Genomic DNA, 25,719 nt, shown 5'->3' on the forward strand with positions numbered 1-25,719 from the left:
TACCGCACCCGAGCACCGCCTCGAACCATCACAAGCACTCAGCAATCGATCAAGAGCTCCTCTTGAAGCTCACTCACTCTGCTCTGTGCTTGTGGTCAGGCTACTATTATTAGCTGAAAATGGCAGGCAAGGCCTCGATCGCGCTGTTCCTCGCCGTCAACATGGTCGTGTTCGCCATGGCCAGCGCCTGCGGCGGCCACTGCCCTCCTTCGACGCCGTCCACCCCTTCGACACCGACCCCAACCCCGGCCTCGTTCGGCAAGTGCCCCCGCGACGCGCTGAAGCTAGGCGTGTGCGCCAACGTGCTGGGCCTGATCAAGGCCAAGGTCGGCGTGCCTCCCACGGAGCCCTGCTGCCCGCTGCTGGAGGGGCTTGTCGACCTCGAGGCCGCCGTGTGCCTCTGCACCGCCATCAAGGGCAACATCCTCGGCATCAACCTGAACCTGCCCATCGACCTCAGCCTCATCCTCAACCACTGCGGCAAGACCGTGCCCACCGGGTTCAAGTGCCTCTAAGCGCTGACCGTCGCGTTCGTGTCTGGCATGAGCAGAGCATGCCGACGTGTTCTTTAATTTGATTTTCATACGCATGTAGCCGGTTTTACCACTTTTCTTTTCGGTGTTTCCTGGGTGCGTTGCTCGTCCTTTGCATGGACGTCTCCCAGAACTATTTGGATTGTTATTCTTTTATTTGTATCCGGCAATCTGTTTGTATGAATAAAGTTTATATTTCTTCCTATTTGCTCTTAGCTTCTCTTCGTTCCAAAATGCAGATTGTTTTAGCAAATCTAGATGCATAATTTTTACTATATATCTAGAACAATAGATACATAGAAAAAACTATGCACATAAATTTGCCAAAACAATCTATATTTTTTTAAAAAAACCCGACCTATATTTATTTTAGAATGAAGGAGTACAATTTTTTATCGGCCCCAGCGATCTCTGGTCAGCGCAATCATGACATAAATAGCAAATCCTATTAACTTTTGTGCACAGCTAAATCACTGATCGCCAACCCACAAACTGGACATACGACACGACCATATGTAGGTAGCCATAGTGTGCATAACCCTATTACAGTTTCTAGTGATGTGCTGAACCTCACAAGTGATGAAATTCAGCTATAAAAAATTCTTGGAATAGCTCACAAATAATTCCACCGACTGAAGGCAATTTATAGTTTGAGCACTCGAGAGCATGCTTGATGATTAGCAACGCATCTGATTCCACTGATGGATCTTGCGCTCGCGGAGCGACTCCGATCCGATCCGCAGCGGGGCGTAGTACGCTCTGAGCTTCTCATGCGTCAGCCATCATGACGTCGCCGTCGTAGTCCCCGCGGACGCCGCCAAACTCGTTGGCGCTCCGACGCTCGTCGATCCACTCGCAGTACACGTCGATGGGCTCAGTCAGCGCGTCCGCGGCGGTGTGGTAGCTCGCCTCGCAGGCCCAGCACGAGGCCTCGGCGACCTTGCGCTTGGGGTCGATCCGGCACTCGACGCTCTCGGCGCGCTTGCAGATCGGGCACCGGAAGACCGTGGCCACCTTCTTCTGCGCCTTCTTCGGCGCCGCCGCCGTCACCTCGGCCGCCGTCGGGCTCGTCGCCCCGGTGGATCCCGCGTTGGCGAAGCTCTGAACTCGCAGCAGGAGGCGAGACGACTCGTCGGAAAGGAGAATGGAGCGAGTTGAACTGCGCTGCTGCCTGGCCATCTTCTTCTCGCAAGAATTTGCCTTCCGAGAAGATCGATTGTGCTGCCGCCAAGTGCCGAGGGCTGTTGGTTATATGATCGCTTCTTGTTTGTGTCCGGCTCGAACTCGAACGTGCCCAGTCGGACTCCAATCACCATCCGTGACCCCACATATCATGGCCAGAGTTTTGATTGGTCCTCAAGCACCCGGGCCCGCAATGACCCACCTGCCAGTGGAAGGTGGCTCCACTAGTACGCCAACAACCGACATGCCGCTCAGTCCTACAATTTTGAAATGTCATGCTAGGGAATGCTATCTTCCCTTTTTCTAGGGAACGGAAGAAACTGTAGGAAAACTAGGGAATTCCAGTAGTGACTACTGTATGGCCAATACAAGGCTCAGCTGAGCCGCTATATATTGGGTGAGCAATCGTTCCCAACCTCGTTCAGCGGCAGGCTATGTCGGCACCACCGCAGTACACCCAAACGTTACGCTGGACTGTAAATTCTAGTAACACGGCTACTAGCGCTATTGCCAATATCTTGGACCAATATAGCTCTGCTGGCATTAGCTTGTGATTATGGGGAATGTTGTTTTGGAAAGGAGGGATAAGATGTGCCCAAAATTGTTTTTTAGCAATGTATGTGTGGCTAGATCTTTACAAAATAATCTTAGTGACGATCGAACATCATGATTTATTAGAAAAAAAATATTATGAAAAATCATTGTGAACCAAACGACTAGTGAAAATTAGCTATTTTATATCTGGACAGTAATCTAACTTGTTGTATGAAATGCTCCATATTGACACGGCTACATGGACCAAGCTATTGTTTGCGAGTTCATTCACTTTAAATGTGGTTAAGTAGTAAATACGCTTTTTACTGATATTATGGTACTTTATATAACATAGAAAATTATTTTTTTCTCGAAAACGTAGGAGAACTACGCTTCTTTGTACTAAGAAGAAGAAATTAGAGTTTGGTTACACACCGCGGAGCATCACATGCTCACGCTAAGCTGACACGAGGCTGTAATATCGCTGAAACCAAAACAACCAACTAACCATGATACAAGAAACAGCTAAGCAGTAACCCACAGCCAACTCCCCTAGGCGCCGAGCAACAGATTACCCGTACAGCACAACGAAGGGAACAATTCCTTCGCAGCAGTGAGATGGGGCTTGCTAAGCGAAGCATCGAAGTATTCTGTGACTGCCTTCGACGTCGGCAGCAGCTGAGTCTGTGGTGGTACTTCACCAAACTTCTGCATGAGTATGATCTCAGCGCGCTTCGAGGAGGCTATCCTGGCCAACGGCTGATTTGCAATCCGCCGGCTGCGTTTGGGCAAGGTGGAGATCACTATGTAGCAAAAATATTTACGGCAAGGTGGAGAAGGCAGGCGACGAGTGCATCATCAGTGCATGGGAGGTGGGGGGCCGGCAATGGACGGTGCCGGCCGGCAATGGGGAACACAACCATGGGTCGTGCAGTGGTGGTGGTGGTGGTGGGGGCGGGGGTGGGGGGGGGTGTGTGGGTTGTATCTTTGGTGGCGGCAGAGCCGCTGGCAGTAGCAAGCAGGCGGGTCGGAGGAAGAAATAGCTCTTCAGATCTGCCTGAGGAAGAAGAAAGAAGCTGAATGGTCAGATATTGATCAGACGTCTCATATTGGTTCCCTAGAAAGACAAAAGAACAGGCATATGAAGGCTAGCACGTCCCATATTTTATAGAATAACCAGTAGGACATGCGAACTGAAACAGCAAAACTTAACGCAAAGAGTTGCTATAGAAGAATGGCAACCCATTGTTGTTGTTGGTATGCTTTCCAAGCAAATTCAGGCCTCTGAATTTACATGCCCAAAACTGAACGTAATAGATGCTGACCCATTCGTTAAGTACAGCAGGAACCACTTCAGGCAACTTGGGCGTCCGTTATCATGGTACCTCTGCTGTCCTTGCAACCGGTGCAGTTCAGTACAGGTACAGGAGTACATTCTAATTTGTAAAACCAATTTTGCTTGGCATTCGAGCATGTTACAAGGTACAAAAGCAGCCAACTCATAAGCCAAGTTGCTCAACTAAACTATGACTACCCATCAAGAGATGAAGAGAGAACAAACGTTAACATGCATCGCCAATGAAGCAATCTCGGCCACTAGTGCTGTTCCACACTGGAACCTCTTTCTGGAGCACCACCCCCAAATATTTGTAAATCAAATGCAGATCACCCATCTCATCACCCGCACATGCAACCATGCTCACGGGAATGCTAACGCCCCAAAAACTAATCAGTATTGCACCCATCTTTCTCCTATAAATGCAACACCAGCGCCACCGCAAACCATCACAGGCGGTTAGCAATCGAGTCATTAAGTCCCAGGCTTAATCACTCTGTTTCGAGCTTGTGGTCGAGTAACTGTTGCTGCGTAGCAATGGCAGGCAAGGCCTCGGTCGCGCTGTTCCTGGCCGTCAACCTGGTCGTGTTCGCCGTGGCCAGTGCCACCCGCGCCAACTGCCCCCCGCCGCCGTCGACCCCGTCGACCCCGTCGACACCGACCCCGACGCCGGCCTCGTTCGGCAAGTGCCCCCGCGACGCGCTGAAGCTGGGCGTGTGCGCCAACGTGCTGGGCCTTATCAAGGCCAAGGTCGGCGTGCCGCCCACGGAGCCCTGCTGCCCGCTGCTTGAAGGGCTCGTCGACCTTGAGGCCGCCTTGTGCCTCTGCACCGCCATCAAGGGCAACATCCTCGGCATCAACCTGAACCTGCCCATCGACCTCAGCCTCATCCTCAACCACTGCGGCAAGACCGTGCCCACTGGATTCAAGTGCCTCTAAGCTAAATGATGGATGCATGAGCCGACCATGCCAACATTCTTTTGCTTATCTGTTTTTTTTAGTGCAGGCTTATCGGTTGCTATGTACGCATGTAACCGGTTTGACCAGCTTTCGCTTTTCGGCGATTCCTGTGCAAGTCCTTACATGGACTAGTCCCTAAACCACTTGGATTATTCTTTTGTATTCGGCAATCCACTTGTTATATGAATAAAATTTTGTTTCCTTAGTCTGCTATTTTTTTTCCTTGCTGCGTTACAGCTGCAGCAGTCTCCTTTGCTCACTTTTGTTTTCAGAAATTCTGTTGTCTGAACGCTCGCTACTTAGGGAAGTTCTGAACACTTTCATTTTTGTTGAAAATGGATAATAATATCTAAACTTAATTTTCAGTATTATTTTCCTATTAGGTTAGCGTTTCGGGTGAACTCGTCGGTAAATGATATTAACATGGTGTAGAGTTTTTTTTTGCGGATAGAGGTATTTGATTGGAATAATCCTACCTAGCGCAATTTAAATAAAAAATTTATAGTATATTTCTATTCCGCGTGACCACGTCCAAGGCCTGAGGGAGTATATACAAGAGGGAAGTTTTACATATAATTGCGTTAACCTAATTTTGTTAGAGTTATTAGAAATTCTCTAACCAACTTAATCTAAAAATGTATAGATAAATTTTGACATAATGGTACTACACAACTTAACATGCAATGTTCTACAACGCTAACAGCCATATCCATCTCATTTTCTAGTCCAAACAGTAGGGACATGAATACCTGATTACATACACTGCAGCTCGACCATCGGCAGTCAGTAACATCCCAAACAGTATGGTCTAGATTACATGTGATGCAGGGTGCGCGGCACTCCTCTTTTCCATTTCCAACTTATTCATAAGTGCACAAATGATTCACATTTTAATTTAGTTTATTTCCTCTTAATTTCCCATTTGGGATTAATGCACAAATGACTCCTAGCAATTAAATTAACCTTGTGATTTATTTTGATTTAATTGAATTGAGTTACCATAATACCCAATTAAATCTAACACTTCTCTCATCAGCGTAGACTTTTGGAGTCAACGAAACTATGAAAGATACAACTACCTGGATGCATAGTAAAATTGGTTATTCTTTATTTTTTTTGAAAAATAACCGGCAGGAGAGCTGAAATTGGTTATTCTTTAGGTCCTACAGAAAAGTTAGTAATTGTTACATATGTGATTGCGAACATGAATTGTGATGCTAGTATTGTTTAGTTTTCAACGAGTTGGATTTTGTACCCAGGCTATATACCATGTCATTATCAACATATCCTATATGCGACTACTCATTTAATTGGTCTGATACAATATTGGAACTAGCCTAGCTGGTGCGCCATGGTTCTTTTGATGCTGCTCCAAGGCCAAGCAGGCAAGCACCACAACTGGGAGAGGGGAGGGTTTCTTCTGTGAAGCTGCACCACCTTCGCTGGTCACTAGCTAGCCGCTAGGGGGCGTTGGAGTCACCGGAGTGAGCACGTTAACAGGGAGCTGATCAGTGCGTGATCAGGACCATTGGTTCCAAATCAAACTGTTTAGTGCAGTAGTGCTAGATGGAGAAGGTGTTCGTACATAGTGCTTTGAGAGAAGTCCCCTAAAAAATTGTGGCATGGGAGCGAACCCGTTCACATCTAGAGAGACAGTGATATGCAGTATATGAGAGAAATTTTACCTAAAAACTCTTGTTCTCTCCATCAAGCACCACAACAAGTAATTGAGCGTCCTCCCTGATCAATAATTCAGTACAACATTCGTAAACCCATTCTTAGGTGTTTGATTGTTTGAAGAAGTTACAAGGTTCAGGACAACCAACCAACCAATATGCCAGGTTTTTTAGTATTCCAATATGCCAAGTTGCTACACTATACTATGATCCACCATCAAGCGAGAACAAACGTCAACATGCATCAATCAATGTAGCAATCTTGGAAATTCTTGGTCACTAGTACCGTTCAACAACATTATAACTTATTTCCGGACTACCACCCAAACATTGCGAAACAAATCCGATCACCCATCTAACACCTGCACATGCATACATGCTCACGGGAACCTTAATACACCGCCAACTAGTAGCCACCGCGCCCGTCTTCCTCCTATAAATTCCGCGGCCAGGCGACGCCATAGACCATCACAAGCACTTAGCAATAATAATCGAGTAATTTATGCTTTAATTTGTGCGTGTGGTCCAGTAATTTCCGCATAGCAAAATGGCAGGAAAGGCCTCCGTCGCTCTGTTCCTCGCCGTCATCCTGGTCGTGTTCGCCATGGCCAGCGCCTGCGGTGGCAACTGCCCCTCGCCGACCCCGTCCACCCCATCCACGCCGACGCCGACGCCGGCCTCGTTCGGCAAGTGCCCTCGCGACGCGCTGAAGCTGGGCGTGTGCGCCAACGTGTTGAACCTGATCAAGGCCAAGGTGGGCGTGCCGCCCGCGGAGCCCTGCTGCCCGCTGCTGGAGGGGCTCGTCGACCTCGAGGCCGCCGTGTGCCTGTGCACCGCCATCAAGGGCAACATCCTCGGCATCAACCTCAACCTGCCCATCGACCTCAGCCTCATCCTCAACTACTGCGGCAAGACCGTGCCCACCGGGTTCAAGTGCCTCTAAGCTGCTAGACGCTACATGCATCCATCGTGGTTTGGTTTGCTATGTGCTGTAAGTGCTAGCTATCGGAAGCTTGCATGCATTGTGCAGAGGCGAAGGACGTGCGCACGAATGTAATGTAACCGCGTTCGATTTGCTTCTGTTGTTCCGTTGTTTTATTTATTCTGGCATGTCCCTCTGAGCTATGTGGATTATTGTTCATTTACATTTGCAACTGGATTGTATGAATAAAATTTGTTTCCCATATTTTGTGTCCGTTCTGTGAGTGCGTTGAAGAGCTTTTGAATTTAGTTCTTTGATTATTTGTTTGGAATCGCCATTACAAAAATAAAATAAGAGTATTATATATGTAGGGGAAAGAAGTTATGAGAAATAATGACCACAGTACGTGTATACCACTATTTTGCAATCATGCTATAATCGCTGAAACCTAACATATTTGAAAAAAATGGACATGAATTTGAAGCATGCTATTGTACATCTCGGTGAATAGGGAATAAGGGCCAATTTGGGAAATAAAAGTAATAACATGAATAGCCCCACATGAATTTCGTAGAAATTTAGAATAACTCAATCAAGAGTTAGATATTCCTCGCAATAAGACGGGGTAATCTAATTTACGGGCGACCGTACAGAACGCTTCGAACGGTCGGTTTCCTGATAGTAAGTACTGTCCATGTGCCCTCCGTTCCCCTTCACGGACACCAGCAAAGTATTGGAATATAAGGTCCACGAGTTAATGTTGGGGAGTTAAAAGATGATTAATATCTTGGGAATAATTGAGGAGAGTAATGGCTGGGTTATAATTAGTAATTAAAATAGAGAATTATATGGCTAGTTAATAGCCAATTTGATAAACATTATTGTGTCTAGGATCCTCTGCTTCTTATCTTTAATCACCTATATAAGGAGACAGCCTTCTCTTATTGAGATCTCTTGTTGAGACCTATCTATTTCTCCCTCTATTTGTCCGCTGTTAGCACCCTCATTGATGAAACTGCGCGCACAGTTCTGGCGAGAGCAGGCCTTCGAAACTCTGCACACTGAAGGTCTTGAACATGATAGCGGGCAATTAGGTTTTTTAGAGCGTCTTCACGCGACTGCTCGCCTGCTCCCATTCGACTACTTCTCCTTCAAGCTGTATAACTATTTCCTTAAGTTGTGCAACTACTTCCTCAAGATGTAGCCTCCCAATCAATTACATCCTCGAGCTAAACAACTAATTTATCCTCGAGCTGTACGACTACCTCCAGACGGCCGTTGTAGCTGTGTTCCTCAAGTGAACACCAAGGTCGTCCCGACTACTTCCAGACGGCCCTCTGCACTACATCGACTCAGTTCGACTACATCAAACAACTGAAAGATATCTAGGCCCCTTAGTGGATTTTGGTGATAGATGACAAAGCACATGTATATTTAATCGTGTTATTAAGCATGTGTGCAACTGAGCAAAGCATATAATGAAGCATGAACCCTCAAAAAGGATATGAAAAGCGGTGTTCTCAAGTGTACTAAAAGACTAGATTTTATTTTTGAAATTGAGTATAGTAACGCCGTTCTATCAAGAGGAATTTTGATCCACAAGCGTGGATGTGGCAGTTGTGCTCAAGAGAACCTAGAAAAACCATGAGAAACAATCCTACCATTAAAAAAAGGGACTTTTTGTGAAATTCACTGTCTAACCCGGAGTGTCCGGGTTCCAGTCTGGAATGTCCGGACAGTGAGTCCGGAGTATCCGGACGTATACCTGGAGTCTCCGAGTTACTGTTACCTGTCCGCAAAACTCTCTGGTCCGGAGTCTTCGGACCCAAATGTCCTGAGTATCCGGACGTATACCCGGAGTATCCGAGTACCCTTTGCCAACGGCTAGTTTTTCTGTGAGAGAGGTATAAATATCTCGTACCCCCCTCTCTCACTCCCCCTCTTGCTCATTTTCGACCAGAACTGCCTACAAGCAAAAGAGAGCCCTCTCACTTCCCATTTACTTCATTCTTGAGTGATCTTCTTAGGGGATTCAAGTGAGATTGTTGCAAGAGCTAAGATTTGTGCAAGTAAGCCTCGATTCCATCTCTTGAGCACATCATCCAAGTCTAGCCGGTGGATTCTAGTTTGTTACTCTTGGAGCTTCAAGCTCCTAGACGGCTAGGTGTCGCTTGTGAATGCGAAATTGAGTTGTGAGCATCACAGCAAGTTTGTAATCATCATTCCTCTCCTGTGAGCATCACAGCAAGTTTGTAACCATCATTCCTCTCCGAGGAATTTATAGTAAGCGACCTTAGGTTTGAGCGTTGGTCTCACCCTTGGGAGAGGAGCATAGGGGTTCTTGAGCACCGTCTCTTGAATCCTTCCTCAACGGAGACGTAGCTCCTTTGGGAGTGAACTTCGGGAAACAAATTCTGTCTCACTCTTACAATTCTAGCTTGTCTTTGTGGTTGTTTGCTTGTGAGACTAACTTTCTAGGATTTGAGGACAATCTACTATTACACAAGTCTCTGGAGTAAGACAACTGGTGAGAAACACTCCAAGGGTACCACTAGTCTCTCTAAATTTACTGGATCTAATTTACAGCATCATTATCTTTATTTTTGTGTAGCTTGTTTCATACCCGGATAGTCCGGACATTATCTTCAAAAACTCCGGACTCGATATCCGGAGTATCCGGACATCTGTATTACTAACCGTGTTCGAAGTGTTTTTAAATTTCAGATTAGTCTATTCACCCCCCTCTAGGTATCTTGAGGTCCTTTCAACAACCCGTACTGACACAATATCCAGTACTAGGAATGACGCAACTGATGTCTCTGGCACCGGTCCCGCCTCGAGGTATTTCCAAACATTCTCTGATCTATCCTTTTGCTCTTATTATTTGGTGAAATTAACATGAACACAAGTACATGTTTTGTCAACACAAGATCACTAATTTGCGTCATGAATTTGCTAGTAATATTCAGAATTAAAATATGCCAAAATTTGGCTAATTATCTAACACAAACTAAATTAGCTCATCGTAATTTCCAGCGCCAAGCTGCCAGCAGCTAATCACCGGCCACACGTGCTCACCAAGCGCATTTGTATTTTTTTTCCAACACCCGTATTATTTTCATGTATCCTTTTCCTTTTTTCTCTTTTGATAAGAAACTATACACACAAAAATTAGATACAAATATTTATAAACACAGAGTTTGGCCAAATCACAAAGATCAAAATTGTAGAAAAGAGAAAAGTTATATAAAAGGTAAGAAAAAAATGGCAAAAAAAACAACCTTTTGGTGAAATTTTTTAAAAAGGTCTGGAACAAAAATTTCAAGAGAAAAAATTTGGAAAACAAAACTTAAGAACAAAATTTGGGAGAAAAATTTTAGGAACAGAAATTTAGAAGCAAAAAATTTGGAAGCAAAAACTTAAGATCAAACTTGGGAGATAAAGATTTTAAAAATAACTTTTGGAGAATAAAAAATTAGAAGTAAAAAATTAATACCTAGTTTGGAAGATAAATTTCGAGAATAAACTTAGTCACTGGCTGGGACTAGGCAAGGAAGAAGAAAATGAAAAAGGAAAAGAGAAAAAAATTGGAGATAAATGTTTTGAGATTGATAAATTTTGGAAATAAAAGTCGTCGTGCAAAATTTTTGTACAAGTAAAATTTAGGAGCTAAAAAAGTTTAAGCAAAAGATCTGAGATGGAGAAATTGGATATAAATGTTTTGACACAAAATTTCAAGACAAAAGTTAAAGAAACAAAAAAGTTGAAGATAAAAATTAGAACACATAAAAGTTAGAAAAGAGAAGGTGAAAGTGGAGCCGGGAAGGGCAGAGACAACACGAGGTAGCCATCATGCGTGGCCCACCGGCCCCACGTGCACGGGCAGCGCGTCGACCGCACAACGAGTAGGGGGGTAAGGGTATGTTTGGTTGGCCCGTGGCTTTTGGAAAAGCTGCTGTGAGCTGTGGGCTGTGGAAAAGCTGCTGTGAAAAAGCTGCTGTGGAAAAAGCAGAAGACCGTTTAGTTAGAGCAGCTGTGAGTCGTGAGAAACTGTGCGCTGTGGGTGAAATAACTGTAATACTCTTGAAGATTTGTGGGACTCTCTACATACCAAAATACTCGTACAAACATAATATGTTCACTATTTCGCATGTAAATGTATCTTTTTGAAAAGAAAAAATTAAATTTTCTAAATTTTTCATCCATACAGTCTACATAAATGGTCAACATAACTATCCTCCTCTCGCACTAATTAAATTATCAGCGATCTTGTTACGAATGGTATTCATGGTATCCTCATTCTCTACCTCTTCACTCCCATCTTCTTGTATTTGTGCCGTGCCACTTATAGATGGCGGCGTCTGGGCGGCAGCCGGGCCGGGCGGCGGCGGGCGGCGCGGGGCGAGCGGCGTCGGGGCGGCGGCCGGGGTGGGCGGCGTCTGGGCAGCGTGGGGCGGGCAGCGTCGGGGCGGGCGGGGTGGGGCGGGGCGGCGGCGTGGCGGGGCAGCGCGGCGGCCGGGGCGGCGGCCAGGCGGGGGGAGGGGGGCAGGACGAGGGGGTGGGGGTGGGATGGGGCCGCTAGAGCGGATGGGGACGGGAGGTGGATAGAACAAACCGTTTTTTTTCATAATCAGTGGTAGGTGGGTAATTTTGCATTTGTACTAGGGTGAAAGCTGCTTTTTGGGCAAAAACACATAGACCATTTATGCCCTTTGGTTGGTTTTTGGCTTTTGCAAAAGTAAAAGTAGGTGCAAAACCCCAACCAAAGGTACCTAAGGCTAGTGTTCCTGTACTAGCATATTTGTCCACCTACCACCTTCACCCACCTAGGCCTTTGCAAAATTAGTAGCGTGTGCAGCACATGCGTCTGAATCATCAGTTTGTGCAGAAAGTGACTAACATATTCATTCCTATACACACATTATTTTCTTTCGAAACAAAATACCCTATACAAACACAGACATCCAGTGCCAAGTTCTCTGCCCCTAGGAATGCACATACGCAATCAGTGAAAGAATAATTAGTCGAAAGTATGAGCACTCAAGCTAAGTCGGAGAGAATTGAATCTAAGTGGACAACGTGCAGCTCAACATATGTTGTTTCTTCTAAGAATTCACTAAAATTCATCAAGTTTCAGTAGGCAGCTTTTAGTACAAAGAGCCGATGCATATCTTTGTTCTCGAGCTCCACATTATATAGTGCATTAGTTTGGAAAATCAGCAAGAGGATTGCAGTTTCTGTGACCACAAGGATTATCCAGATTTGTGAAAAGAAAGCTAATTTGGTCTCTTGCCGTTCTTTTTTTTTCTAGCTAGGAAAAAAAAACACTGGTACCTTCACTGAGCACTGTTAGAACTTGAAGCAGCCTGGACATCCACGTCCTGCCTCGCATGATGCACACGACTGCTGCCCTCCCTCATCAATCATCACCATATAACATTCTTAAACCTTAAGTCCATACTGGTGGTCTTTGTGCATGTCACAGCATATAGAGCGGCCAACCCTAACGCCAAGATGCCAAATTAAACTATGGTCAGCCATCAAGCGAGAACAAACGTCAACATGTATCCATCAGCGCAGCAATCTTGGTTGCTAGTGCGCTACTCCACACTATACCAAATTCCAGGCAAGGCATCGAGGTTTTCCTGAAACAAAGCCAGATCACCCCATCGTCTCACCCTCACATGCATGTCTCGGTCCATGCTCACGGGAGCGCTAACGCTAGCTCTAATAATTCAGTGATCGCTGCACCAACCTCTGCCCCTATAAATACCACACCCAAGCACCATCCCAAACCATCACAGGCGCTTAGCAATCGAGTTATTAAGGCCAACCAGCTTAATCACTCTGCTTCGTGCTTGTGGTCAAGCGACTGCTAGTGTGTGTAGCCATGGCGGGCAAGGCCTCGATCGCGCTGTTCCTCGCCGTCAACATGGTCGTGTTCGCCATGGCCAGCGCCTGCGGTGGCAACTGCCCCACGCCGACCCCGTCCACCCCATCCACGCCGACCCCAACGCCGGCCTCGTTCGGCAAGTGCCCCCGCGACGCGCTGAAGCTGGGCGTGTGCGCCAACGTGCTGGGCCTGATCAAGGCCAAGGTGGGCGTGCCGCCCACGGAGCCATGCTGCCCGCTGCTGGAGGGGCTCGTCGACCTCGAGGCCGCCGTGTGCCTGTGCACCGCCATCAAGGGCAACATCCTCGGCATCAACCTGAACCTGCCCATTGACCTCAGCCTCATCCTCAACCACTGCGGCAAGACCGTGCCCACCGGATTCAAGTGCCTCTAAGCAAACCGAACTACAGAAGCTAGTTGCATGCATGCATGCATTGCATAGAGGCAAAGTACGTATGTGTGTAGCTGGTTTGATCAGCTTTTGCATCACCGTGTTTCCTGTTATTCAGGTCCTTGCGTGGACGCGTCCCTGAACTCTTTGGGTGATTCATTTGTATCTGGCAATTTGCCTGTATGAATAAAATTTCTTTGCTACTTGTGCTGTGCTGCTTTCGAGCTACGGATATTTCTCATTTTTGTGCGCATTTGTGTTAATAGCGTGTAGAAATTTGATGAGCCAACTGAGCACTACTATTGAAATACCAATGCCAAACATCTGATTGCGCTGATCCATATAAAACCAACGTTGATAACACATTATTGCTAGTTGAATTCTAAACACAAACTAATAATAATATGCCATTTGAAAAAAAATAATAGTGATAGCAAGTGTAGATTCATCCAGTTTGTCTTCCAAAATTGTCAACATTTTCAAACAAATTCAGGGATGGAGACAAAAAATTAGATAAAAAGTTCTAGCTCTCAATGAAATTTACAATTTTTAGTTGACATTTTTTATTTAAAGGCATTTAGATTCCTGAACATTTGTTTAAATTTTTCAATAAAAGGATCGAAGGAAAATGTATACATCGTCAGTAGCAATCGGTGATAAGTAAGGTGGTAAGAAGACTTCATGCAAAGGGCAGAGTCGGGGGTTTGACTACGGCCAACCACTCGCGTGTATATTTTGCACAAACAATATCACACAACTTGAGGCTTCAAAATAAACTGATCATTTCAGCCAAAAAAGATCAAATTTTATGACAATTATCACTGACTTTAATTAAATATGAAGCATAGTGATAAGTGTGTTAGAGAAACTTCACGTGGCAACTGGTGATGAGGTACTCCCTCCGTCCCAAAATACTAGCCATTCTAGAAATTTCAGGACAAATTAACAAGAAGGTAAAATGATCATGTTTGTCCCAATTTATTACCCATATTTAGAAATAGTTGATTCTTACAAGCACATGCACTTTCTAAATTGCGTAAAGTGAATTATTTTCTAGGATAAATTTTGAATCCTAGAATGACTTATTTTTTGGAACGGAGGGAGTATTCTATTGCAGTAGTGAGTATCTTCAATATCTTTGAGATATTGGAAGTGATTTCTCAAGCCTAGTATAAAATTTTTCATATTATTTAGGTAGCATTTTTCATTCATTAGGATATTAATGATCAACTTGTTGAAGTTTTTAAGATACATAAAAAGATATATCAAATGGATCCTATCTTGTTCATTTATTTATGAACAGTAAACACCATAAAACGGTAGGTGCACCTCGGTTTGAAAGACAAGATGCATTGGATCTTGGAAATTACTTAAAATTCAATTTCCCCTCGTCCAAAAAGGAAAATGTCACTACTCAGATAAGTAATAAAAGTAGTTTGTCAAAATCCATAAGGGTCTGTACGGAAGGAATTTTGGTATTTCACAACAATGTAACAAGATATAATAGTATCGTTTCTATCAGGAAGTCTACATGCATGATCCTTTCTAAAAAAAAAGTTCAAATTCCGTAGGTTTTTTCTGAAAAAAAGTGTCATGTTCTTTTTAGTGCAAAACCTTCAAGACACCTACCTTGCAAAAATTCAGCTTTGTCACCAACCCAATTCGAACTATTCAGGATCGAACAACTCCACACTTACATGGCCAAACTAAACACAAAGGAAGCCACGTACCATTCCTCAATAAGTACCGAGAACATGGGTCGCCGGGTGTCCTTGGCTCTCATACTTCTGCTGTCCTCCCTGATCAACACAACATTCTAAAGCCCACTTCCTTGGCATTTGCGCATGTTACAAGGTACAAAACGGCCAGCCCATATGCCAATTTACTAAACTAAACTATGATCCACCATGGAGAGCGAGAACAAACGTCAACAGGCATCGACCAATTCAGCAATCTTGATCGCTAGTACCGTCGAGCATTATACCTAGCTGCACCAAGTCCAGATCACGCATCTAATCACTGTCACATGCATTCAGGGTCACGGGAACCGTTAACACACCACCTAACTAGCCAGCGTTGCATCAATCTTCCTCCTATAAATGCAGTGATCGAGTGACATCGTACCATAAACCATCACAGGCACTTAGCAATCGAGTTAATCACTTCTGCTTTGTGCGCCTGTGGTCTAGCAATTTCTCTGTAGCACAATGGCAGGCAAGGCCTCGGTCGCGCTGATCCTGGCCGTCAACATGGTCGTGTTCGCCGTGGCCAGCGCCTGCGGTGGCAACTGCCCCACGCCGTCGACCCCGTCGACTCCTACCCCGACGCCGGCCTCGTTCGGCAAGTGCCCCCGCGACGCGCTGAAGCTGGGCGTGTGCGCCAACGTGCTGGGCCTGATCAAGGCCAAGGTCGGCGTGCCGCCCGCGGAGCCCTGCTGCCCGCTGCTGGAGGGACTCGTCGACCTCGAGGCCGCCGTGTGCCTCTGCACCGCCATCAAGGGCAACATCCTCGGCATCAACCTCAACCTGCCGATCGACCTCAGCCTCATCCTCAACTACTGCGGCAAGACCGTGCCCACAGGATTCAAGTGCCTCTAAGCAATCGGCCGCGTGGCCGCGAGTTTATGCACGCGTGCGTTGATCGTTTGAATTCCGGTGTGTTTGGTTAATTTGCATTCGTGGTGGTCGGCAAGCATGGATGTACGTATGTGCTGTGTGTGCTCATGCATGCGGTGGCCGCATGTATCGATCGATCTCTCGTTCGATCAGCTTTGGTTTTCCATTGCTTGATTTATTGCTCGTTTCCCGTGTACTATCTATCCAGTTTCCGTTTTGTATTCGTTATTATGTACTAGTATGTATCTATGAATAAAGTTTCTCTGTTCAGTTGTTCACTGTTTCTGAATTCGTCTGCAGATTTATCAACGGAGCACGTGCAGACGTACTGTGTGAAAAGTTTGCTTGTAACTGCATGCGTTCTGGTCTGTATTACCTAAAACACAATTAGGATCCGTATTCCAAAGTCTGAACTCTGAAGTGTGCGCGCGACCTGACTGGCGGTTGGAAGCGGCTCGGAGGGCTGTTGCAGGCTGTTTTTTTTTATTTGCGGGGACGGGTTTACTCTTTCTGGGCCTGCGGCGGTGCGGCCTAGAGAGAGCATGATGGGCGAACGCAGTACGATGGGCCGGTGGCATTGGAGCTTGTTGGGGGTGGGGGGGTGGGGTGGGCTTTTGCCGCTTCGCGAGCGTTGCCACGGGCAAGGGCTGTCTGAAATGGAGAGATGCCTTCCTTGGTCACAGTTCCTTGAAGCTCGTTTTTTTTTAAAAAAAAAAAGGGTGTTCGTCCAGCTCCAGCCGCTTGAATTAACAGGGCACGCGCTTGCTGATGCTAACCAACTGACAATGTAGTTACTAGTTAGCCGAGTTACATTCCACACAAAGCACAGAACGCAATCCATCGACGCACCATGCACATCGCCAGAAGGCCATCAGAGTTCAGAGACGAAGCTCCTGCAGAAGCACACCGTAGCTCCCAGCATGCTCCACTGCTCCAAGTCCAGAGCGCAATTACATATGGCCCCATGGCCCCATGGCCGATCATCCCGAGCCCTCCCTGCGAATCCGCATCCGCCCGCTGTTCTGAGTTCTGACGACGAAGAGGGGCGCGCGATAAGGTCGATTCCGACCTTAGACCCGAATAATGGAGGCTGTGGATCCCGATCCGATCCCAGCAGGGCAACTGATGACCTGTCCAAACACGTTCCTGTATTTGTGGATCGGTGCCGGCCGATCGATCAAAATAAACCACGCATGGAGTATACCTTCCTTCGTATCTCATACCAAACCATCGGGCAGTGGATGCGTGCGTGCGTACGTCCAGCGGCCCGTGACCGCCGGTCTGGAGCCGCTGGACGATCCGGGAAACCATCGACGCCGCATACGACGCCGGAGCCTCCAATCGGCCAGATATTTCAGATCTCGCACGTACACCGATTCGGAGTAGTAGTTCGAGCAGTGCATCGTGGCGCAGAACAAAAGGAGTACCAGACTAGATTACCATTCTACCAACCAGGACCAGCTAGCTGGGAGCGAGCTAGGTACCCCTGGGTCCTGACACGAATGGGACGCGCCAACTGTCGAATCCAATGGTTAAAGACAAATTTTATCCAATCTCAAAATGAAAGACGTATTTTGACAGAATTTTACAAGAACTTTGATCTATAATTTAGCTAATTAATATACGTCAAAGTTTGTAAAATTCTGTCAAAATATGTCTTCCATTTCCGGAGGGAGCAGTATCTACGCTCTTACCACCGCAGGCATGCAGATTGCGTGCGTGAGGAACCCCGAACTTCAGTTGGAGTGGAACGAGCCCCACGGCAACATGATGAACCGGGTCTTGTCTTCCCGAGATCACTGTGGTGTCTGCAGCAGCCAGATCCTCCTCACTCCGGCGCCGCAGGCTGGATTGTTCGCTCCCACTGTGCGACCCGTGACCTCGCCGGCCGAGCGCCATCTCGTCTCGGACGATCCAGCTGGGCGGCGACGGCGACGTGCCCGTGGCAGGGGGATGGCGAGATGATGGCGACGCGCCGGCCGGCCGGCCCCATGGTCCGGGCTAGCTTCCATGCCATCCTCTCAGCTTTCGCTTGCCACGACACTCCCGCCAGCTCAAGCACCGTACCCCCTCGGTGGCTCGGCTCCACCTCCACATGGGATCCTAGCTTTCTCTGCTGCCTACCGTCTTTTTTCTTTTTCTTTTTTTTTTTGCGATGTCTCTGCCTACCGCCCTGATCAGAGCAAGGGAAAGATCGAGTGATCAGAAAGGCCAACCACAATCAGAGTAGGTTGTCATAACTCATAAGTCATGCATGGATGATTACACAGCGTGGTTCACTCCTCGCATGTTTTTTTTTTTTTGCGAGGAGAAAAAGATTGATCATTAAGCTTAATCAGATCACATTACAATCTAGGAGCACAGCATGCTGTATACATCTAGGAATTTCTGTTAACCAAACCTCTGAGCTGAAAACTAGTCTAGCATGTTGTGCCAATTCATGTGCTATTGTATTTTTCTCTCTATTGATCTTGACCAGACAAACATTTCCCAGCATTCTCATGATGTTTTTGCTATCTTCTACCAAGCTTGCATAAATAGAACGATTAAATCCATGCTTAGCAAGAGCAGCCACACAACTAGAACAATCAGACTCTAGAATCACTGGGCCGTGACACCATTGATGAGCCAACCACAAGCCTTCCCTACATGCAAGGAGCTCTGCTTCTTCAGGAGCACTGAAACATGTACCTCCATGAAGATAGAAGGACATATCCCTTGTGATCCCGAATGATGACCCCTACAGAGGCTTCTCCCGTCGTCTCAACATAACTTCGATCAACATTTATTTTAATCCATCCTTCCTTCGGTGGTTGCCACAAGAGCTTGGGTGTTTGCTTCTCCAGAGGCACCTTGTGTTTTTGTTTTTCTGCAAAAACATTGAGAGGAGACTTTCCTTTCACATCATCTATAATGCTCTGTATTTTTTTTGCAAAAAAGTTTTTTGCAGGGCACTTAAAGCACGAGCTGAGGCATCAATAGAAAGTCGGCCTCCTCCATGAGTCATAGAATTGCGGTCACTCCAGTTGCGCCAAAAGATTAGAACGATCACAGAGCGCTCTTCATCAGACAGCACAGAGCGCTCTTCATCAGACAGCTGATCTAGTAGCAAGAGTAAAAACCAGTCTGGACATTAGAATTGAAGTAGAGAATCATCCGGCACAGGCCAATCTGTACGCATTTTCTTCCAGAAGAGCACGAGAATGAGAGCAAGCGACCACTGCATGGTAAGTTGATTCAGATTCCATACCACAAATATTAGATGTATCATCCTTCAAGATATTCCTAGCTTTCTTGTTTTTATTAGTTGGGAGAGCATTTCTTGCTAAGCGCCAAGCAAAAATTCTGACTTTTGGAGGGATATTTGCTTTCCATATATGCTGCCACAGACATGTACCATTTTTGTTCTCACTGCTTGAAGCATGTGTCTCAAGGGTGCACTGCTCGCATGTTGATCGTTTCTATGCTAGAGGTAGAGCTGTGTGTATATGCAACTCTGCCCAGCCTAGTATAATGTACTTTCTTCGTATCAAAATATTTGTCGCCGTTAATTTTTTCTTATAATTTTGACCATTCGTCTTATTTAAAAATTTATTACAAACATACAAAAAGTTAAATCATGCTTAACATACCTATAATAGTAAAGCATATCACAAACAAAGTAGATGGTATTTATATAATTTTTTGAATAAGACGAATGGTTAAAGTTATAAAAAAAATCAATGGTGACAAATATTTTGATACGGAGGAGTGCATGAGTATTATTTCTGGTTCATATTAAGTGCACTTAAGTAGTAAGTACATATATGTTGGAAACTTGGAATATATTGTCACGTTCGGCCTGCTGTAAGATAACTACAGCTTACTTCTGTTAGAAGTACTCTCAAATTTTATTTGGTATACATATCCTTTTAGAGATATCAATGATACGAGAATCACTTTTTGGTGCTGTTTGGTTCGCTAAACGCAAATGCAATGTTAACGGTATCAGGTGGCACCGGGACCGGATACAATGTAAGGGAATATAGAACTTGTTTGGTTCACCTCAGTAATGAAAACTAATACGTATCAGCTAGGAGCATCTCTCATGCTGATTTGACTTGAACAACGTTCGAGTATATCAGCGGCGATGGCGAATCACATGCCGCACCACTCCTTCCTCAGTCCATGTCTCTGTGCATTTGCATGTCCAACAACGGAGATGCAGCACAACACAGCTGCTGCGGGCTGGCCAGCGCACTCAACGCAGTAGATGTAACGTTTGCCGATATTAATTGCTCATCGTTGAACTTGGTAATACACCATCTCTGCGGTCTGCTTTCTAGGTAACCATATAATGCCACATCCATGGCTTGCTGCCGGAGTCGAGAGAGAGGACGGTCTCGTACGTATGCAGACTGAGAGGGGATCAACGAAGCGAGCCCGTGCTGCCGCTCACGGACGCGATAGAATCATACTCGGCCGTGGAGGCGAAGCAGTTGTGAATTTCTCACCGGCGTGGAGGTGGGCAGGCGCTCGCAATGGAGAAAGCGGAGAGCGGCGGCGCTAGCTACTACTCGTCAAGAGGAGGAAGATGTCGTGCCCTATCGTTTGCTGTTAACAGTCGACAGGGCACAATATTATATTATATTTGTATAGACCCATATCCGATACCACGTAAATTGATTCATGCGCTTCTCAAACAAATGTTTAAGAGTATCAGTTGCCACCGTAATCCATTAACGCTCAGAATTCCCCCAACCAAACGGCACTTTGTTCATCTTATTTTTGTGCTGGCTCAGTTAGCATCTCATACACTTGAGAATTCTAGAACATTCTAGAGTGCTTTATGTGCCGCCTACTGCCTAGAACCTAATACAACGACATGTATAGAGCCACAAGACTGTAAGAGATACGGAGTAGTGAGAACGAGCAGCATACAAATGGAACGGATCGGAGTATCCATCCACTGGGCTAGAAATTTGAGGAGGGATGGCCCAAGTATATTTGTTGTTGCCTTGGATTAGTGGGCCAGCAACAGGGCGCTTCTTAGGTGGTGGTCTAATTTGCACGTACTTTTTACTTAAGCCCCAGAGACCTTTCAGAAAACCCTATGTTTTTTTTACTTTTCAAAAAAAACTATGTTTTTAGATTAAAAATCGCTCAGATATGGTCTCAAAGAAAAAGGAAAGAACATCGGAAGTACAAAATTTTGTTATTATCTGAGGTAACAATTTAATGTAATAGTAGTTTTTTATCTTTTCGTACCTGTCTGCAGACTGCAAAAAATACAGGTGAGTAATTCTGTCTACTCAAAAATAGTAAGTTATTCCTACTAAAAGCTGACGTCTGTGCCAGTGAATAAACACTATGCTCATGTTATTCAAGGAAAACCTAACATGCTCCTCAGGTAGCATTGCTCAGAAAAAGCTCATGTGAAAAATGTGGCTATGAACCAAATTAAACGATCATACATATGTATCCACGTGCATAGCTAGCTCCCTACATATCGTGCTTAGTTTGTATTTACAGGACCCATATATGTAAATTATTGTTCATGGTCCTAGATGAATCCCGCGGACAAATTTACAGACTGTTGCTGCATTTTACTCAAAATGAGGTATCGCAACTAACTGCTTTCAAACAGCTTGTCGTGAATAAAATGGACTTGTACTACTGCTTATTAATGTGATAAGCATTCGAGCTCTTGCAAATTTATCTTTTTACAAGGGGGGATTTGGTAGCTAATAAACAGAAAAGAAGAGCTAGGGTTCTGGTTCTATAAATACCCATATTCTCCGCTCCCTAAACCATCCCATCTCACTAGCTAGCACTAGCAGTCGCTTGCTGCTACCCAGTTCTTGTAGCTAGCATAGTGCTCAGCGGAGCTTACAACCTAATTAAGGCGTAGACCATGGCATCCAAGGCCGTCCTCTTCTTGGCCCTCAACCTCCTCTTATTCACGGTGGCCAACGCCTGCGGCAGCTGCCCGACCCCAACGCCCCCGGTTGTGCCGCCGCCCCCGCCGCCTTCTACCCCATCCAGCGGCAAGTGCCCGGTGAACGCGCTCAAGTTCGGCGTGTGCGCCAACGTGCTCGGCCTCGTCAAGGGCGAGGCCGGCAAGGTGCCCGCTGAGCCGTGCTGCAGCCTCCTCGGCGGCCTCGCCGACTTCGAGGCCGCCGTCTGCCTCTGCACGGCCATCAAGGCCAACGTGCTCGGCGCCGCCATCGACATCCCTATCAAGCTCACCGCCCTCGTCAACTACTGTGGCAAGTGCGTGCCCAAAGGTTACATCTGTGCGTAAACACTCCGCGGCTACACGCTCGTAGCCGCTCGCGTCCGTAAGCACGCAGCTCATGGCATCCATGCGTTGGGTTTGCTGCTGAACTCTTCTGTCTCATTTGTGCAACTTCGGTTCTGTAACCTAGAACCATGCATTTCGTCCAAATGCTTTGTCAGTTTGTGTGTGTATTGTGTCTCTTGACGAATTTCCTTTCATTTTTTGCATTTGTTCATAAGAGGCATGCATCTCCTTGAAGTGAACAGAGGAGTGTTGCTTCTAGTTTTTATATTTACGAATCATGTAATCTATTGGAAAATATTTATTGTGTATGTAAAATCAAGTGCTTGAACTACCTGCCGTAATAATACTTATTTCATTTGTTAATTGTTCCTTCTCTTTTGGAGGGACAATGAAGCCGTTTGGTTACTCTCTCATGGTTCCTCTTTTTCTGGTGCAACTATGTCGGATTATATATAGCATGTCATTTTTTTCCTTCCCAAACATTAAGTTTTGAACCCACCTCTATCAAACAACTAACATCACTTAGTACTCCATGTATATCTTAGACAAACAAATTAATCTATGGTAATCCTAGCAGGCACCTACTCCACTCCGTTTTTACCTCCCCTAAGTAGGGATGCAAGTGGGTACCCAATGGTATTTTATGGATCAACTAAATAATTACGATAGCATGCTATCCTAGTTCATTTCTCCTCCTAAATTAATTACGCACGATGTCATCCTAATTCATTTTATCAAATTTTTGGATCGATCCAATAATCTAAAATAAATATAACTTGCATTTCTACCCTTAAGGCACCTTGACCTCCCCTTATGCCCACCACCATATGTGTTTTACCCAATGTTCAGAATTTTGGCTGTGAAATTCACCATTTTTTTGGCGAACTCCGGTCCTACCAATAGTCACCAGTAAATGAATATACCGGTAGTGCTGGTATTTTTCTGTCAGGAATTTCAGCTCTCTGTTAAAATTTTATCAGATCTCAAAAAAATCGATCTACCAGTCATATCGCTCCCCTCCGGTATTTTTTACCACCCCAATGCTTGCACCACTGTCTTCAGTCTCATCTTAATGCCACTAGCTATGAAAAGTGGTGGACAATCGTTTGGGTGATGTAGGGGTGGTTTGTGGCGGCGATGGACGACTGGTAGCATGGAGCTATAGATACAAGAAATGTGGGTGGGACAAGGACAAGAGTGGCATGGAGACCAAGCAAGCATGGTATGCAAAATTGTCGACTATGGGCAACAATGAGGGGGAAGAGAAACCCTAAGAGGTTGAAGATGAAAGTAGAGTTTTTAAAATCCTGATCGAATGAATAATTAAGTGCTAAACCTTCTCTGGTCCTCTAGAACATTCAATGAGTCTGTGGAAGATTAGGCTGGCCCTTTTTTCGGCAACCTCTTCCATTAATTATATAGGTGTTTTACTTGGTGACACAAGTGAGCTGTCTATATATAACTCCATCTTCATTTATATAGCTTATGTAAAAGAACTCGAGAAGCTAGCTTGCAGCTTGGCCACAAAATTTAAAAAGAGAACTCCTTGAATTATGGTCTTCTATACAAAAAAAAATATTAGCAGTTCTCTAACATTTCGTTTTAAACAAAGACCACAATGGATCCATCCCCAGAGAATTGCATAGCCCGTGACTAGGGATGGTCCACGTGTACATCAAGGGCAGAGATTCGGTGGGCCCAGACGTTGCAGATAGCAGTACCTTCTGATAGGCTGATCCCGGATTACCAGCCGGCAGTCCAAGCCGGAGCCGGGATAGCGTAGCTTGCACTACCAGTAGTCCAGTACCAGAGCACCAGCACCAGCTTGGTGTGTGCCCGGCCCGGCCCCCATCCACGCTGGCGCGTGACTGGATAGGCACAGTGCGCTAAGCCCGTGAGGCCGCGGCACGACATCCCTTAGCCCGATCAATCCGGCCTGCTGAATGCTGATGGCGTTCGTTGTTGTAGAGGGACAGTGCACGCCTCGCCTGCTGCCTGGCCCTGCTCGCCGCATTGCTGCATGTTCGCGACTGCCTGGCCCTGCATTTTCTTTTTTGATAAAAGAACTGGTTTTTTTTTTAGAAGTGATAAAAGAACTGGGTGAACTCGACTTCTTACGAAAGGAAATGTAGATCTCAGCCCATGGTCGTTATCGTTTTAAGGCCGACTAGCCGAGCCAGGGCCCAGGATTTATCTCGGCCCATGAAGCGAGGAATCCGGGGCCGACAGATTACGTGGGTCGCGAGAAGCCCACGGCCTGGCAGTTAACGCCGCGGAACCCGGATTCGCACGTTACGCGGCAGGCGGCACGCACGTCGTGTCCCCACTCTCGGTCCCCGGCTCCCCGCCTCCCCGGTCTCGCGATCCGATCCCTCCCCCAGACCTCTCCCCTGTCAAACGAAGCCGCCGGCCGCGGCACGAGAGGGCGTCGGCGGCCAACGACGCCGGGCGCTGTAGATCCGATCGGCCGGCCGTGTCCCGCGCTTTCCTCGCTGCGCGCCTCCTCCCTTCCCCTCCACGTTGGCCAAATCCGACACGAGCCCCGCCGGCCGCCGCGACCATCTCCCCCGGCGCAGCGTCGTCCGACACGAAAGGGCACCGCAACCAGTTGTTCCGTGAACGCTTCTGTCGCCGCAGGATCTGAATGCCGACTTCGGAGCAATCGTTCCGGGTTTTGCTGGGATCTGAGGTTTTGCATCCCAATTCCTGCTGCCATGTTAAATCACTTCATGTGCTGGGTGATTGCTGGTAAGATTGAACTTGAGAGGGGGACACTCTCGGGAACATTGAGAAGACTGTCACAGCAAGCTGGGCATATTTTACTAGGTGTGCTCCGTATAGTTTTTGCTCCAACGCACATGGATCACACCTCGTGCTTGCAACCAGGTGTAGAGACAAGTCGCAGAAACCGAAGTTTATCTCTGTACTCTTGTCGGGTCAACGGTTAGTACAAACGTCCCTTGCAAAGAAAAAACATTGTCCCATCCCATCGAGCTTCTCGTTAACTTGCCCTGAACCAAAAGGGTTCATGTTAATTTGGTGATCATTGCTGTTTGCTTCTGAAGTCTACTGTCCAGTACTGAATGCAGTACATGCATGGGAACTTGATGCAGCATGCTTGCAACTGTTGGTTTCAGAACTTCTCTAGTCCTGACAGTGATCGGGACTCCAAGTGCAAGTGAACAAGCTGGACGCGTGCGGACACTGTTGTTTTTACTTGAAGCGAGGGTACTGTCCTGGATTAATTTACCAGGATCGATGGCAAGTTTACGACTGGACAGCAGCTCTCTCGAAGACATGCAGAGGCTCGCATTACTGTCTGCAGAGGCTCGCTGCGTGGCACTGTAACCTGCCGGCAGGTTCTGAACAGCAAACCGCAGCACTCCCAGCCTGAG

At 46.4% G+C, this 25,719-nt stretch overlaps 3 protein-coding genes across 3 annotated transcripts; all 3 read left to right on the forward strand.

Annotated features, from left to right (window-relative positions):
• The first annotated feature begins 42 nt into the window (after nucleotides 1–42).
• Nucleotides 43–7,416, forward strand: LOC112900803. Its single transcript, XM_025969600.1, has 3 exons — nucleotides 43–514; nucleotides 4,020–4,521; nucleotides 6,763–7,416. Exons 1-3 carry the CDS (start codon nucleotides 120–122, stop codon nucleotides 7,162–7,164), a joined length of 1,299 nt encoding a protein of 432 aa, XP_025825385.1. The 5' UTR covers nucleotides 43–119; the 3' UTR covers nucleotides 7,165–7,416.
• A 5,538-nt stretch (nucleotides 7,417–12,954) lies between these two features.
• Nucleotides 12,955–13,631, forward strand: LOC112900186 (14 kDa proline-rich protein DC2.15-like). The gene has a single exon (XM_025968963.1). The coding sequence runs from the start codon at nucleotides 13,034–13,036 to the stop codon at nucleotides 13,427–13,429; it is 396 nt and encodes a 131-aa protein (XP_025824748.1). The 5' UTR covers nucleotides 12,955–13,033; the 3' UTR covers nucleotides 13,430–13,631.
• Nucleotides 13,632–15,535: 1,904 nt separating this feature from the next.
• LOC112900804 lies at nucleotides 15,536–22,737 on the forward strand. Its single transcript, XM_025969601.1, has 3 exons — nucleotides 15,536–16,021; nucleotides 16,342–16,406; nucleotides 21,932–22,737. Exons 1-3 carry the CDS (start codon nucleotides 15,634–15,636, stop codon nucleotides 22,322–22,324), a joined length of 846 nt encoding a protein of 281 aa, XP_025825386.1. The 5' UTR covers nucleotides 15,536–15,633; the 3' UTR covers nucleotides 22,325–22,737.
• Nucleotides 22,738–25,719: the final 2,982 nt, after the last annotated feature.

This window comes from Panicum hallii, chromosome 7 (genome assembly GCF_002211085.1).
Source record: "Panicum hallii strain FIL2 chromosome 7, PHallii_v3.1, whole genome shotgun sequence".
In the NCBI taxonomy this organism is placed as follows: Eukaryota; Viridiplantae; Streptophyta; class Magnoliopsida; order Poales; family Poaceae; genus Panicum; species Panicum hallii.

Excerpts from the sequence above, each read along its gene's own strand:
- LOC112900803 (XM_025969600.1), top strand. The coding sequence starts at position 120 with ATGGCAGGCAAGGCCTCGATCGCGCTGTTCCTCGCCGTCAACATGGTC. Across the intron at positions 515-4,019 it reads ACCGGGTTCAAGTGCCTCTA|CGCCACCGCAAACCATCACA; the intron begins AGCGCTGACCGT and ends ATGCAACACCAG. Across the intron at positions 4,522-6,762 it reads CCACTGGATTCAAGTGCCTC|AGCAAAATGGCAGGAAAGGC; the intron begins TAAGCTAAATGA and ends TAATTTCCGCAT.
- LOC112900186 (XM_025968963.1), top strand. The coding sequence starts at position 13,034 with ATGGCGGGCAAGGCCTCGATCGCGCTGTTCCTCGCCGTCAACATGGTC.
- LOC112900804 (XM_025969601.1), top strand. The coding sequence starts at position 15,634 with ATGGCAGGCAAGGCCTCGGTCGCGCTGATCCTGGCCGTCAACATGGTC. Across the intron at positions 16,022-16,341 it reads CACAGGATTCAAGTGCCTCT|ATTTATCAACGGAGCACGTG; the intron begins AAGCAATCGGCC and ends ATTCGTCTGCAG. Across the intron at positions 16,407-21,931 it reads TTGTAACTGCATGCGTTCTG|ACCATGGCATCCAAGGCCGT; the intron begins GTCTGTATTACC and ends ATTAAGGCGTAG.